At 40.3% G+C, this 16,950-nt stretch overlaps 1 protein-coding gene across 11 annotated transcripts in view; it reads right to left on the bottom strand.

Annotated features, from left to right (window-relative positions):
* NR3C2 (nuclear receptor subfamily 3 group C member 2) overlaps nucleotides 1-16,950 on the bottom strand; it is a 280,828-nt gene that overhangs the window by 9,771 nt on the left and 254,107 nt on the right. For all 11 annotated transcript variants that reach the window (XM_073341308.2, XM_073341312.2, XM_073341313.2 and 8 more), the window contains 2 exons: nucleotides 10,133-10,263; nucleotides 3,414-3,571 (listed from right to left, as the gene is read on the bottom strand). In XM_073341308.2, the coding sequence (XP_073197409.1) occupies nucleotides 3,414-3,571; nucleotides 10,133-10,263 (289 nt within the window). The remainder of the gene's footprint in view (nucleotides 1-3,413; nucleotides 3,572-10,132; nucleotides 10,264-16,950) is intronic.

A 16,950-nucleotide genomic window follows, 5' to 3' on the forward strand; every position in this document is an offset into this window, starting at 1 on the left:
TATTGTACCACCAATATCAGCTTTTTTCAAAGAAGTAAAATCTTTGTTCTCACAGCCTGACCGTATGGGAAGATCCACTTCAGCTGTACAGTATTCCCATCAGGAACCGTAAATATTAATAATTCAGCAGCATGGTCCTTAAAGAGTTTATTTTTATCAGGCTGAAAATATCAACAAGCAAACAACAGTGCAATACTCATCATGCCATGCCAAAGGGTATGTTCATGTTAGGGTTTAATGACGCTGCATCGAAACAAAAGCACTTAGAATTCAAAGTCTGTTTAAATATCAGTTAGATTGAAACTGAACTCAACTTTTGTTCTGAGAACTGCTGAAACATACATTAAACTCCTTATATGAAACAAAGATTGTCAAGATACAACCCTTGCCCCCAGAGCAAACTTGCTCCAGGAGATGTTGAAAATCCAAATGAAAATTTTGATAGCATGTGTAATGCACTGTTTATGATGTTCCAGCCTGCTAGTTGTCTGATCAAACAGAGTGGTTCACCTACAAACAAGGTCTCTCTCTCTCTCTCAAATACCCTTGGTCATTCCTTGGTATGAGCCTTACCAATTTGGTTAGGAAGTGGAATCAACTAGCCTCACTGCATTATGGTTCTGAACAAACAACACTGTTTAATGAAATCATTAGAAATTTGCTTATGACAGTCACAATTGTTAAAAAGAAAATCCCTGAAATGAGGATTAACTATGTTGGTCCCCACAACGCTGATAAAACTGTGAGTGTGTATGTTTGTGTTTGTGTATTTCAGCTATCTGATGCATATATCTTCACCTGAACCATTCAGGAATGGTTTTGTTCTTTTGTTCTTCAGTTTTGTTTTCAGTGCTTGAAGGTTTTATGAGCCATTGCTTAAAGTTGCTGATATTTTCAAATACTTTACTGCCTACCTGCTCTTCCTGAAACTTTTTTCCCCACCATCTCAGCACTTTTCTGTCTGCACATATGCTCACCATGTGGATGAAAGGCTGAAAGCACTGAGCAGTATAAAACCATCTAATTGGTTATATGTTATTCATATTATTTAAGCCAAATACAGTATCATTCAGTATTCAAATTTCTTATTTTATATAGTCCTTAAAAAAAGAATATTTAAGAACGAGGTTAATAAAAGCAAGTCTTAAGATACAAAGAAACTATATGATTGTGCAGCACTCCACCAGGGTAAAGTAAACTCCACAAATGATGATACGCTGCCTTGCTCTAATGAAAAAGCTAGAGGCAGCCGCAGGACTGAATAAGCATGAATTCTAGAGAGCTCCCTTCAGGCTTGTGTTGCAAATGCCAATGCTGTATCTGCAGCAGGGATACAAACATGGGATTTCAGCTGTGGTTAGAGAATTCACAGGACTAAGTATATTCTGATCCTTTAAACTTACATGGAATGAAAGTTAAAATTATATTGGTGACAGCTGAAAAGTATTGACCTGTACTGAGGATTTTAGCAAAAAAAAAAAAAAATTTTTTAAAATTGCACCTTCATTTCCATGATAAAAGCTGAGAAATTCCACTCTACAGGGGAAAAGAGCACTTCTCATCTCTTGTCAACCTTACTGTAAAATTATTCTGATGTGCTTTGTCTAAATTAATTTAACATTTGGCCAATTTTGATATTGAGATTAGTCTTGGGAACACACATCCTCGGGAACAATCTAAGCCAATACAAGTAAAAAGTAAATTGTAAGGAAAAAAATAAACAAGTGCTTGACTGGTAAGTCACACAAAATAGCAGTGTTGTGCAGACAACTGGCTGTTTTAAAGAGAATGCTGACAGCAAGACGTTCTTTAAAAATCCCTTAACTTGCTTATACTAAAATAAAAAGTAATATAATAAAAATGGCATCATCAATTCTGATCCTTACTAAAAATTAAGTAAAATACCACGGCATTCTGAAGTGATTGATCAAAACACTATAGGTTACAATACTAATGCAGCGTTTTGGGTAATTACTGTAGAATATTGTATTATTTTAAATAAGTTTGGAATTCTGTCAGCTATTACTTCCCATCCACACAATTCTCCTTATTAAAAAAAGTACAAAAGAATTACCAAATAAAACACAAACTCTATATTTCAGAAGACAATTATGTAACTTTCAATGAAATGTATGAAAAATATTACAAAAGCAGGGGCATGAGAGGACTGTATCAGGTGCTGTGGAGATTCATATGTGAATAACTTGCAAATGACTTTCTTTCCTCACCAAACCCATTCCTTCAAACCAAACAGTAAAACATCCTTCATTGGCAGAATATAAATGAAAATGGATCTCTAAAGAATGAGCTATTACTGCAGTACTAATAATGTCCTTTTCCTCCCACTGAGATTTTAAAAGATTTTAATGAACAACAGAATAATATTTGAAAAATAATTCCATATGTACATTCTGTAAACAGACCTCAGGCGCTCTTATAGATTTGACCTAAACTGCACTGCACTGTACTAAGTCCACAAAAATGAAAACTAAGACAAGTACAAAAGAGAGACATTTATATGCAGCTTCTACAATTAGGGCCCAACATTCTACATGCAGCTCACAACAAAAAATTTTTTTTTTCCACATCAGGATAGAGTGAGGGAGTTTTCTTTCTTTTGCTATACAGTTTAAACAGTGTTTACTGATAGCCTTGACAGTAGGTATGGTATGCCTCTTGTAACTGGTGGTTACAAGGTAAGCCTCTACATCACAAAATACCTTTGAAACAAAATGGAGGGATAGAAATAATTAAAATTCAATTAATGCTGGATTTGGAAGCTCAGCAAAGCTTCAAGGGACCCAAGTTGACCCTAAACCATTAACAAATGTTTTAGAAAGATTGAGTTATGAGATTAGCAGTTGTAATGGGTCACATATTTGTTCAACAATGAAGTAAACATTTTATTAACAAACCAGTTCTTAAATTACAAAAAGCGTGAAACTCTAATCCAACACCTTGTAGTTGAATTGACTCATGGGCGTTCCTTAAGTTTTAACACCACACAGCATATTTCACTAATCTTGCTCTCTGAAAATGAATTGTTTACACCATTCATCTGCTGGTTTAGGGCCAGATTCCAATACTTTTACTCATATTGGGTAACACCTGACTCAATGAATAGTTCTGCTGAGTTCAACATGATTATTTGTGGTGTGAGGTACTATTCACATGAATAAAAGTATCAAAACCTGGCCCTTAAAGGTTTTTATTTTCTAATTTTATGTGCAATTTCCCCCTAAATTTGTCCAGAAACTTCTAACAGACTCTTTAAAAACTGATTACCTATTGCTTCCCTGCTGGTTAATGTAATGAAAAATTATTAGTTTACCTTAAGGGAGAGATTTTTTTCTTTAACCCTTCTTAAAGATGCCACCCTATGTGCTTTAAGATCCCTAATAGATTATACTTACATCGTGCATGGAGTCCAGAAGCTTAGTCAGTTGGTAGAATCGTTGCCAGCTTTGTCCAGAGTTACTTGGACATTTAGTTACCATCTTCCTTAGTTCTTTGATGTAATTTGCCCTCATTTCTTCAAATGCAGCTTGGCTTTTGAGGCCATCCTTGGGAACTACCAGTAAAATGACATCTTCGTATTAATATTCATTTTATTGATTATTCTTATATTATCTACATTATAAAGTTAATGGTTGAAGGGTTATAGAAGTGTCTTTGTGTTGTGTGGGAGCATCATAAACATTTTCAAATGATATAAGAGTCCTTTCCAGATCTGTGTATGTGGATTAGTATATGCAGAAGGGTTAAGTGGGGCAGAATAGCATCTTGAAAATACAGCACACACTAACCACCCAGTGAAATTATTTTTTCATTTGACCTAAGCACAAAGTGATAGCAGAGGGAGCAGGAATCTTTCTCTAGAATTGAGGACACTACATACCATCACTTGTCTGCTATACTATACTTGGGGGGCGGCAATGTACAGCACATACTTGCAATTGCTTTGATATTGTGCTGTACTCAGATTATAACGGCCAGGTGTGGAAAAGCTACATCAAAGAACATATTTCTTATGCAATCAAAGAATGTCGGAAGGTTAGGACATTATTGAGCATGTGTGTAATATCTTAAAGAGAGCCATCATGCTAATGCAGAGCAAAAGAGTATTTTTACTAAGTTCACATTCTGCTTAAAGATTTGACCAGATAATATGTCTGCAGTCTCAACGAAAGCTTTCTTCTTAACACCCCATTATAATTCTGATCAGTACTAGAGAAAGGCCCATTTCTGAAATTCTACTGAGCATACAGTAGAACCTCAGAGTTATGAACACCTGGGGAATGGAGGTTGTTTGGAACTCTGAAATGTTGGTAACACTGAACAAAACTTTATGGTTGTTCTTTCAAAAGTGGACAATGGAACACTGACTTAATACAGCTTTGAAACTTTACTATGCAGAAGGAAAACTGTGCTTTTAATCATCTTAATTTAAATGAAACAAGCACAGAAACAGTTTCCTTACCTTGTCAAAACTTTCTGAACTTTTTCCATTTATTTTTTTAGAAGTTTACATTTAACACAGAACTGCACTGTATTTTCTTTTTTTTTTTTTGTCTCTGCTGCTGTCTGATTGCATCTTTCTGGTTCCAAATGAGGTGTGTGGTTGACCGGTCAGTTCATGACTCTGAGGTTCTACTGTAGTACTGATTTCTGTGAGCAGTTTGACTGACTTCCGTGGAACTAGTACCAATGGTAACGAGCGTACCATTGTCTATTTGGAAACTTCAACCAGATTATTCACTGTAATAGATACTACACCCAGTGGTAAATGTTTGTGGGATCAGACCAAAACTGAATCCTGGACCTGCCCTTGAAAAGGTTACTAATAACTCTCAACAATGTCATGGTGTTTCAGTATTCACTAAATTGTTTAGAACAGATATTGTTGAATCATGAAACAAATGTAAAATCTTGGATGTATTAACTCAGGTCTGCAACAAGAAAATTAAATACTTCAGGTGCAAGAAGTGAGTTTATTTTCTAATAGTTAACTATGGTAGAGGATTACCTAGAACAGGATTTTTTTAAATGTGTGGTTGGCATCTCTACAGAGACTGTCCTGTGAACACCTTCCCTCTTAATCCCACAGTTCACCTTCCTTCCCACTGTGATCACAGAATGTCCATGTGGCTACTACCAAAACTACTTACACGGAATAGAGTTAGGAATGAATTTAATAGTTTTTTAGCTGCCTACTAAAGCAATTTAGCAGTGGGAAATAAGGAAGAGATCTACAATCATGTGACCAGCAAGCATCCTGTGAACAACCACCAAGTGCCCTGGGGACCACAATATGAGAACCTCTGGTTTAGACAAGCTAACAGGTAATGTGTCAATCTGAAAACCAAGAGTAAATAGATTTCTTTACACATTTTCAATTGCAATAATAAACTTGAAGGCACACAACATTCAAAGACAGCTAACACAAAGCAACCATTGTTTTAAATAGATTTGTGAGCAAAGTCCATACCGAATGAATAAACCCAACCACCCTTTTTTGATGGAAATATAAATCACCTTCAGTAAAAAATAAAATAGTTACAATATGCCATGGCACTTGCATAAAATGCAAGGACTTCACAATTTCCTCAATATTTACAAATCCATCCAATTAAAAGTAGGAAAATATAACTTTTGATCAACACTCCTGTATTTCTGATGGCATTATAAAAATGTGAATTAAAGCCATACTTCTATTTCTGTCAAATATTATTTCTTTATTTTACTGTTATATTGGAAAATTATTACACCATCATCTTAGCCAGATTATAAAAAGAAGAAATAAGATCACAAATAAAAGAAAGTCAAGCAAAACACTAAATTTTGGAGGTCTGCCGAGTGTTTCTGATTTTACTTATTAAATGCAGAAGGCATACTGGCAATCATCCAAGATTCATGGGCTGGGGAAAAGCAAGAAAACAATTGAGATGTAATGTGTGGTTTCTTCCACATGTAAATGGAGTGAAACTTCCTTGATGTGGTCATCATAGAAGTTTCAAAGCAAAAACTACACTACATGTGACATGATTCAATAATAATGAAAAATAAAAATAAAAACAAGCATGGTATTTTCTATCAGAATATAGTATCAAGGTGAAGTTATTAGAAACTGGAATTATTGCTGATCACAGAAAATATTCTATATGCATTATCATAATCTTCATTTTATCCTACTTTCTTCCTCCCTATTAAAGTTACACAATGTAAATAAGCGGAATATCCCAAAACTGACAAAAAAATTTCTGTAGATTTTCAAAGGACATCATTGTCCATTTCAGACTGAACCAAGTAATTTAGTTTACCCAACAAGTTCTTGCAATGAACTCTTACAAACCCATTTGTTAATAGTCTAAGAAAAAGGTAGAATAATACACATTTATCTTACTGAAACAACTACCGCCACATTTCTATATGCAATTAAACTATTATTACTTTTCTATAGTTTCTCTCCCTTCACTGCTAATTACAAAAACAGGAGATCCACTTATTTATTCTACTCTGTTCTATCATATATAGTTTCTTATACCACTCTCACAATCATAGATAGTATCTGAGCACGTTCCAGCAGTGCATTAAGCAGCATAACTAATATCTGTCACTTGTGGTTTGTTCTTTCTCTCCTCTTGTTCCCAGGGAGAGAATTGTCCTGTGTCCCTGTTGAGGGGAGGAGACAGAAAGCCGGGTGCTGCTGAGCTCCACTTGGCACTGCACCTGGGAGAGGTTCTAGTATGGAGCTGGCTAAGAGCCGAAGGGTATGTTGACACTGCAGCTGGAAGTGAGCCTCCCACCCTAGGCAGACAGACTTATCCTAGCGAGTCTTGAGTTAGCATGCTAAAAGTAGCAGCATGGACATTGTGTCTTGGCCTGGAGCTTGGGCTCTTATACCTACGAGGTTGGGAGGGCTTGAGATCCCAATTTCCAGCCCAAGCCACAATGTCCACACTGCTATTTTTAGTGCATGAGCTCAAGCCCAGGCCAGGAAGCTCACTACTAGCTGCAACATAGACATGCCTGAAGTGGCCCCTGACCCAGGTCAGAGCAGCCCTCACCTCAGCTGCCAATAGCTCACAAGTAGAAACCAGGAAGAGCTGAAGTGCAGTGAGTCTGAAGGTTCCCCAGATGAGCACCCCACCCCAGAGCTGGTGCATCGGTGACCAGATAAAAGGAAGGCTGTGGGCTGTGAAAGTGGACTCCCTCACATACCACCAGGGGGTTGAGCCACCAGTGGAGAGAGGCAAGGACCCGCTCCAGGACAGTGACTACCATATTCAGGCTGTCGCACCCCGAGCAGTAGACTGAGGTGAGCCATGCTTGGAACAGCCAGAGCTTGGCGTGCCAGGTCATGTACATGTGGCCAAGGAGACTCAGACATCCTCTTGCTGTCGAGGTTGAGAAGCTCTGAAGGCCCTGAATGATGCCCATGATAACTTGAAAACGGGAATCCGGTAGGAGGGCCCATGCCTGAACGGAGTCCAGGACCGCCCTGATGAACTCCATCCTCTGGGTCAGTTCTAGGGTTGACTTCATTACGTTGAGGAGGAGACCCAGCTGTTGGAACATATACCTGACCAGGTGGAAGTGAGACTGCACCTGCTCTCTGGTGCGGCCCCGAAGCAACTGGTCATCGAGGTAAGGATACACTTGCACCTGCCATTGACGGAGGAAGGCAGCCATGACCGACATACACCTGGTAAACACCCGGGGGGCTGTGGAAAGGCCAAGTGGAATGGCCGTAAACTGGTAATGTTCGCGGTTGACCACAAAGCGCAGGAAGCGCCTGTGCACCATATGAATTGCTATGTGGAAGTATGTGTCCTTCATGTTGAGGGCGGCATACCAGTCTCCAGGATCCAGGGAAGGGATAATGGTGCCCAGGGAGACTATGTGGAACTTCAACTTGTCCATGAATTTGTTGACCCCACGCAGGTCCAGAATGGGCCGGAGGCCCCCACTGGCCTTGGGGATTAGGAAATAATGGGAGTAAAATCCTTTGCACCTTAATTCCCGTGGAACCTCCTCTATCACTCCCAGGGTGAGGAGTGCCAGAAACCTCCTGAATAAGGAGTTGCTTGTGAGAGGGGTCCCTGAAGAGGGATGGGGAAGGGGGTGGGAGGGCGGGAAGGATCAAAATTTGAGAGAGTATCCCGCTTCCACTGTGTGAAGGACCCAACGGTCCAAAGTTATTTGAGATCATGCATGGCGGAAATGGGATAAATGATTCAAAAAAGGTGGGGAAGGATCCTGCAGTAAGTCTGGTACACTGTCCTCAGGCGTCCCTTCAAAAGGCCGGCTTGGAACCAGACGATGGTTTGGTCGGGCCCTGGCCTTGTCCAGATGGAGGGTTGGAGGGCTTCCTCATGCCATTCCACCCCTGCCGCCTGTAAAAGTCCTGCCTTGGCCGAGGAGGGTAGGAGTGCTGTTGCGGCTGCTGGCGCTTGAAGTGCTTCCACTGGGTTTCTGGGGTGTGCATACCGAAGGACTTCATGGTCATCCTTGAGTCCTTAAGGCTATGCAACCTAGAGTCAGTCTGCTCCGCGAACAGGCCCTCCCCATCAAAAGGCAAGTCCTGCAGCGTCTGCTGAACCTCAGGGGGCAGGTCAGAGGCTTTCAGCCAGGAGGTGTGCCTCATGGCAATCCTGGAGAACAAGGTACACACGGCCGAGTCCGCAGTGTCCAGTGAGGCCTATAAAGAGGTCCATGCCACGGTCTTGCCCTCATCAACAAGAGCCCCAAACTCCTCCCTGGACTCAGGAGGCACAAGCTCCTTGAACTTCAGCATGGAGTTCCAGGAGGTAAAGTTGTAGCGGCTCAGGAGTGCCTGCTGATTGGCAATCTGGAGCTGGATCCCACCCGTAGAATACACCTTGCAGCCAAAGAAGTCCAGCTGCTGGCATCCTTCGACTTGTGCACAGGGGCCAGCTGTCCATGCCTCTCCTTCTCGTTCATGGCCACAATCACAAACGAGCAGGGCTGTGGGTGCGTGAACAAATAGTCATACCCCTTTGAGGGGACAAAGTATTTACGTTCTACCCCCTTGGCCATAGGGGGAATGGAGGCCGGGGTCTGCCAGATGGTTTTGGCACCGGTCTGGATGGTCTTGATGAGAGGCAGGGCCACCCTTGACGGACCTTCTGGGGCCAAAATGTCCACCACCAAGTCCTCCAATTCCACCATCCTTCTCCGGGTTTCAGTGCCACTTCGGTTCTGGGCAGTGGGAGAGGTGCCGAGTTGATGTTGCTGGCTTCGGTGCTGGGGAGTGGTGGTGCATGGGTCTTGAGCAGAGTCCAACAGCAGCACCGCCTCCACTACCGCTGCCAGGTGCTGCGCACCGAAGAACTCGGTGCTGGGTCCTGAGGAATAAGTGCCGCCTCCATAAAGAGCTGCTTCAGGTGAAAGCCCCACTCATTTTTAGTCCGAGGACAAAATCCCTTGCACTTCTCAGCTTGGTGAGCCTCCCCCAGACACTTTAGACAAAAGTTATGGGGGTCGTCCCTTAGCATGGGCTTAGAGCAGGACCTGCAGGGCTTGAATCCCAGGGACTTGGGCACGAAGCCCTAAAGAAAAATAGTCAGGGTGGAGGGTAACCCCCCAACCTGACTGCCACTAATTAAAACAAAAACAAGAACTACCAACAAAAAACAAACAAAGAACTATCTAACAAAGCTAGGGAAAATGTGAAGACCTTGCAGAGCAAGACGCCATAGTTCCAACAACTATCACGGGCGGTAAGAAGGAACTGAGGGGGCGCTAGGTCAGCTGGGTCATATATTGAGCGCCATGCAGGCACCACTCTAGGGGGTTCCACAGCCGACCCGACGGATGCTGCTAGGGGAAAATCTTTCCAATGGCCGTGCACGCAGCACATGCACACGTAATTGGAATGGATACGAGCAACACATTTCAAAGAACAACAGTTACAAAGGTGAGTAGCCGTTTTTTCCTTGCTTTCCACCCCTTCTCTTGCAAACATATGAACCTCCAGGACAAAATTTGCTTCCTCTTTCGTTACTCCTGTAGTTAAATGCCTTGTATCATTTTATGAATTACAGGTGCTAAATCAATATGCCCTCTAACAATTAGCAAGTGTGCCAGGTAACAATAGGAGCTAACCTACCTGTGCTTAACAGCAGCAAAACTTTCATTATGGTATATTCTTCAAAACTAATCTGCAAGCGAACAAACTGTAGGCTGATCTGGTGCATCCCCTGGCACAGTTCAAACATTGCAGACTGACGCATCCTCTCCCTGCAAAGGAAAAACAGAACAGCAGCATGTGAGAATGCAAATGCATAAGAAAATCCAGAATGGCAACCCATGCATCAGGGAAGCCAAAGTGCAACCTTCCAGTGAAATGCAGCCAAATGCAGAGTTCTACAATAAAGCCTGCCCCTCGTTCTTGTTTAGCAACAGATTTATGGCCTACAGAGACTGTATGTGCTCCATCTTATTGTGAGTGGCAACCTCTTCTATGTGCTCCAGGAATGAGAGAAAACAGAATGCAACCACTTTAAAACCAGCTGACCTTTCCAAATCCTGATCACTGCATTCTGGCCTTGGAGGACCCAGAACAGAGTCCTTTTAAGCTAAGAGGCCCATCACGACCTAGGCACATAAGTCCATTTCAGTGAACCAGGAATTTTCGTTAACTGGGCTTACTATAGGGTAAGCTGGGGTAATACTATACTAGTGGGGGAAAGCTACAGAAATAGAGAGAAATAAAATTTGAAAACAAATTTGAGATTTAAATTTTGAAGATATTCGTAATAACACACTAGTAAAAAAAAAATAAATACAAAATTAGGTTGTCAGTGTCCTTTCAATTTTTTCCTGGCTGAAGGCAACATTGACATGACGGTGTTCCAAAGGAGATGTATTGGCTGTGATATCTGAGCCCATGTTGTGTAATGTTTTGAATCAGTTACACAACTCTGCTCAGAGAATTGGCTAAGTATGCGTGTGTAGTGAGGGGAAGAAATACGGTAACAAGAGGAAGGATAAAGTATATGGTCAGTTTTACACAAAAATGAGGGGCAGTCGAGAGATTCTTTCAGCATACAGGTAGATGTCTTGACTTAGACAACATCATTTTGGATGGTGCTGTATTGTAAAAATACAACCAACAGTTTTAGGAAATGAATGAGAAATGAGGCACAATGGCTTATAAAAATAAAATGAAATTCATGACCGCATGTTATCTCCTTCAAATCACTGGTATATACCACGAAGGAGTTAGCAGCTTAATGCTGTGGACAGACATCTGGGTATTAAAGAGGATATCAGGACTAAATAATAGTGCATCAGCTATTCTAGATTTCTGTGTTGCTAGCTTTAGCATTCGTCCACCCCAAATAACTTCAATTTCCAAAGCTGTTCTAACTATTTTCCTGGCAACATAGAAGGTCAAGCTACAAAGATAAATGTGTGCTACAATAAAAGTGAATCTGATAAATTATTTTCTAGTTATTGAAGTTTATGTTAGAGCTTAGTATAGTTCACTGAACTGCCTAAAGGAAACCATTTTTAAAGTGAACAATGAACTTTTAGGTATTTAGTCAAACTGTTGCAGTTCTGTTATATTAGAATACCAATGGCTGACAAAGCATATATATTTATGATGCCTTTATAAAGAAGAAAATGCCTTTTTGTAATCCCATGAGATGATCTGAAATGAGGAAGTTTATACAAACCAACCTCTTATTAACCAATTTTCTTTTCTATTTTAAGAGAAGTTACATAACAATATGTCAGCATACCACACCATATTAGAGATAAAAATTTCTTAGTCATAGTTTAAAACAAACAAATTCTACTTTCTCTTCATATCTCCAAGTAGCTCTTTTCTTAGGCAATCTCAGACTAAACTATCCTGTATTAAAATTTAAGACAGCGCTAATTAGAACTTTGCTGTGTTTAAGATACTATTGCAAGACAGAAAGGGTAAAAGTAAACAGCCATGAGGACCTGGATTGTTTGCCTCACTTGTAAAATTAGGATATAATACGGGTGTTGTCATAAATATAAAGGGAAGGGTAACCACCTTTCTGTATACAGTGCTATAAAATCCCTCCTGGCCAGAGGCAACATCCTGTTACCTGTAAAGGGTTAAGAAGCTTAGCTAACCTGGCTGGCACCTGACCCAAAGGACCAATAAGGGGACAAGATACTTTCAAATCTTGGGGCTGGAGGGGGGAGGCTTTTGTTTTGTGCTCTTTGTTTACGTGGTTGTTCTCTCTTGGGACTGAGAGACGCCAGACAGAAATCCATCTTCTCCAACCCATCCTAATCCAAGTCTCCAATATCGCAACCAGTATAGGTAAGCCAGGCAAGGCGGATTAGTTTATCTTTTGTTTTATGTGAATTTTCCCTGTGTTAAGAGGGAGGTTTATTCCTGTTTTCTGTAACTTTAGGGTTTTGCCCAGAGGGGGATCCTGTGCGTTTTGAATCTGAATACCCTGCAAAGTATTTTCCATCCTGATTTTACAGAGACGATTTTTACCTTTTTTTTTTTTTTTTTTTTTAAATAAAACCTTTCTTTTAAGAACCTGACTGATTTTACCATTGTTCCAAGATCCAGGGGTTTGGGTCTTTGATGATTTTGTAACCAATCGGTCAGGATATTATTCTCAAGCCTCCCCAGGAAAGGGGGCGTTTAGGGCTTGGGGGGATATTTTGGGGGAGACATCTCCAAGTGGTCTCTTTCCCTGTTCTTTGTTTAAAACGCTTGGTGGTGGCAGCATACTGTTCAAGGACAAGGCAAAGTTTGTACCTTGGGGAAGCTTTTAACCTAAGCTGGTAAGAATAAGCTTAGGGGGTCTTTCATGCGAGTCCCCATATCTGTACCCTGGAGTTCAGAGTGGCGAAGGAACCCTGACAGGTGTATAATAGAGCACTATAATTGTTCAATGATCACTAGCCATTTTTTATTGATCAGCAACACTTTTCTCTACTTATTCAAAATATTTATTCACATAATACAGCAACTGGATTAAGTTCAACTAATTATTTGAACCAAAGAAAATGACTTTTCAAACATACTGTCAAGGTTCCTTCCCCACTCTGAACTCTAGGGTACAGAGGAAAGACCCCCTAAGCTTATTCTTACCAGCTTAGATTAAAAACTTCCTCAAGGTACAAACTTTGCCTTGTCCTTGAACCCTATGCTGCCACCACCACCAGCGTGTTAAACAAAGAACAGGGAAAGAGCCCACTCGGAGATGTCTTCCCCCCAAAATATCCCCCCAAGCCCTACACCCCCTTTCCTGGGGAAGGCTTGATAAAAATCCTCACCAATTTGCATAGGTGAACACAGACCCAAACCCTTGGCTCTTAAGAACAATGAAAAAGCAATCAGGTTCTTAAAAGAAGAATTTTAATTAAAGAAAAAGTAAAAGAATCACCTCTGTAAAATCAGGATGGTAAATACCTTACAGGGTAATCAGATTCAAAACATAGAGAATCCCTCTAGGCAAAACCTTAAGTTACAAAAAGACACAAAAACAGGAATATACATTCCATTCAGCACAACCTATTTTACCAGCCATTTAACAAAAGGAAATCTAATGCATTTCTAGCTAGATTACTTACTAACTTAACAGAAGTTCTGAGGAGTTATGAAGAGCATTCCTGATCTGTTCCTGGCAAAAGCATCCCACAGACAGAGAGACCCTTTGTCCCCCCCTCCAGCTTTGAAAGTATCTTGTCTCCTCATTGGTCATTTTGGTCAGGTGCCAGCGAGGTTATCTTAGCTTCTTAACCCTTTACAGGTGAAAGGGTTTTGCCTCTGGCCAGGAGGGATTTTATAGTTCTGTATACAGAAAGGTGGTTACTCTTCCCTTTATATTTATGACACATACAAACTGGTTGGTGAAAGAGAAGAATCACAGTGTATGCAAACAAAGACTTATTAAAGCTTCCTGGTGTTTTCTCTGTTTCCTTAGCAGATTTTTTTCTTCTTCTGAATGCTAAGAAAATGTTCTCCCCATTATTAGGTGTACTCTACATTCTCTCCTCTTTTCCACCCTCTTCTAGCTTAGTTACAAGTAGCATGCCATGTTATTTTTAATTTGCCATGATCCATCATGGACTAAGGATATGAAAAGGAACAGGAAAATCAAAAGGAAACATTTCCAACATTGAACACTGATTAGAATATTCTTAGACTTTCTCACTAGAAAAGCAAACAAGATCAACTGTTATTATTTATTAAGTATCGAAAGTACAGAATATGGAAAAAGACATAGTCACTGCCCCAAAGAGCTTACAATCTAAGACTGCAACATTTACTCTGATTGAGTATAATTTATTCATACAGCAATCCCTATGACTTGAATTGGACTATTCATGTGAGTAAGCTCTACACACAAGTAAGGATGTGCAGGATCAAGGCACAGAATATTAAATTAAAATAGACATTTTTAAAACTATGGCAAAATGGGTCTACGTTCTAACATTTCCTCTTTTAGTATTGCAGTAATGGCTGAATCTTGATTCTCTGAGCTATTCCACCTGGCTGTCTGGCGACTGTTATACTATTGCTGCACTAGGATGCACATCAAGTATCTCAGCGCCTATAGCAATCACTCTTTAAAACTTTTCTGTTTTCCCTTAGATAGGCAATATTTCCTATAGTTTCCTATAATTTTAAAAGCAATACTTAACAAATGCTGTAAATACTAAGTTAATGTTATTAAGTCACCAAACGCAATTAGGAATTTAAGGATGCCCATTCTATTCCCCGATGCCACAGAGCAATCCATAACTCTTTGGGGCTGTGAGGTGACATAGTTTGTGCATCAAGTCAAGAAAGCTCTGTATCAAACTTCTGCAGAGGAGCAATGGGCAAAGGGAGAAATGAGGAAAAATGGTCCTTATGCTACCTGCCCACCCAGAAACTCCATAAGACAAAGCAGAAATTTGCATAGAATAGGAAAAAATGGGCCCAGTTCTGCCTTCACATACATGGGTGCAAGCTCTGGGTGAAGTCAGTGGAAGATCTGCATGTGTATCTAAAGGGAACATTTCATTTATTTTTCACTATTAAATGTGCCTGTGCAAAATATAAAATCACAGATAATTTAATTCTAAAATAATACAATGCAATTTGAAAATCCAGTCCGGAACTCAAATCCCCCACCCCCAAACCCATATCATTAGGCAAAAAGCTGGGTAAATAGAGCCCTAGGGCCTAACCAACTGTTTCTGTTGGACTAGTAGGAAAGTAATATGTCCTACCATCCCATTCTGTCCACATCTAGGGGCTGTTTTTGCCCAAATCAATCTCCATTGTTGTGATAAGGCAAAAAGAGTGAGGGAGTCCCTAAGGTAGCCAAAACCAAAAATACATAGGGATTTGTAGTTCAAAATCTATACCTTGAATTGCAATTCAAAATGAACAGGAAACCACTGTAGCTGAAGTAACTAAATGGCAAACAGCAAAGTGAGCATTACTGCATATTCAGTGCTAACTCAAGTTCCTAAGTGGAGCCCCAAGAAAAGCTCACTGCAGAAATGCAATGTGCAGGTGATGACAACATGGGTAAAAATTGTGAAGTCAGCTTCCAGAAGGAAGAGTTAAAAATCTCTCTGCCAAATGATGATGAAAAAAGCATTCCTGGCTACTAATGCTACTTGGGAATTTTATTCTCTCTCAGTTATATAGCTGACAATATTGTTTAGATTAGACAAAACTAGAGAAGCATCTGGCGAATCAGCAGGAGAAACTAACAAAGCTCAGTGACTGGTCAGAACTATAGCTAATGAAATTCAGTGCATGTAAGGTTAGGGAAATTTCTAGAATCACGGATAAAATTATTTCTATCTACTCATATACATACCTGGGTTCTAAATTAACTGTAACGCCACAGGTAAAAGAGGAAGGACTCAGGATTTCATGACCACCATCACAACCATGAGATTATCCCTGGTGCTGAATGCTCAACCCATGCATCTGGTCACACTTTAGATCTGGTGTGCAGATTAAGGTGAGAGGACTGGATATTATACTGTTGGTTTCTGTGTTGAGTTTAAGGTGCTGGCTTTAACCTATAAATCACTCAATGGCCAGGACCTTCCTACCTGATAGGCTACCTGTCCCTGTGCTATACTGCTGCAGTCAGTCAGCCAAGGCCCAGCTTTGGAATTCACTCACCCTTAATCTGAAATTGCCCAAAACTGAAATAATAGTATTGAAAAGGGACTGAGTTCTCCTATTTATCCACTCTCCTAATACACACAAAAAAGGGATAATGATAGTAAAAGGTAACATTTAAAAATTACAAAATGAAATACATTTTTACACAATGCATATTAATGAGCCATAAGACACCTCTGAGGCCAAGAGCTTAGTAGGATTTTTTTAAAAAACAAATTTGTATGAATCATTAACTCATTATTAAGTAATAATTAACATTTACTAAGATAAAAGTTTTGTAAGGAAAGTAATTCCTCATACTTCAGGACATAAACCAACTACTAACTGCCTTGGGCTACCGAGAAACTTGAAATTCGCCTACAGGTGCCATGAAGTCAGATAAATATACTGATCCACATACACATAAATTATAGATTAGAATCGATGCAGGATCCTTCCCAATTTTAGCTTGACTTGCTTATACACAAGAAATGGACCATGCTGTAACACCCCAGACTTTACATCTAATACCACAAGTCACATCATTATGGATGAGTGAATGAAACATCTTGTGCTCAATGCTGTCTCTGGTTTCTTATTCCTCTACCCTCCCACCTCCTTTAACGGGGAGGACCTTTTGACTGGACAGCAGGAAATGAAAGACGTCCAAAACTCATGAGTGCCAGGAATGGGGGGGGGGGCGCTACTCCCCTGTATTCCTTATCTCCCTTTGGTTCTCTACTTAGTCGTTGGCTGGCTAAGAGGGGAAAGGGCCAGCTGATTGGCTTCCAAGTACCCCCCCA

This window comes from Lepidochelys kempii, chromosome 4, assembly GCF_965140285.1.
Source record: "Lepidochelys kempii isolate rLepKem1 chromosome 4, rLepKem1.hap1, whole genome shotgun sequence".
In the NCBI taxonomy this organism is placed as follows: Eukaryota; Metazoa; Chordata; order Testudines; family Cheloniidae; genus Lepidochelys; species Lepidochelys kempii.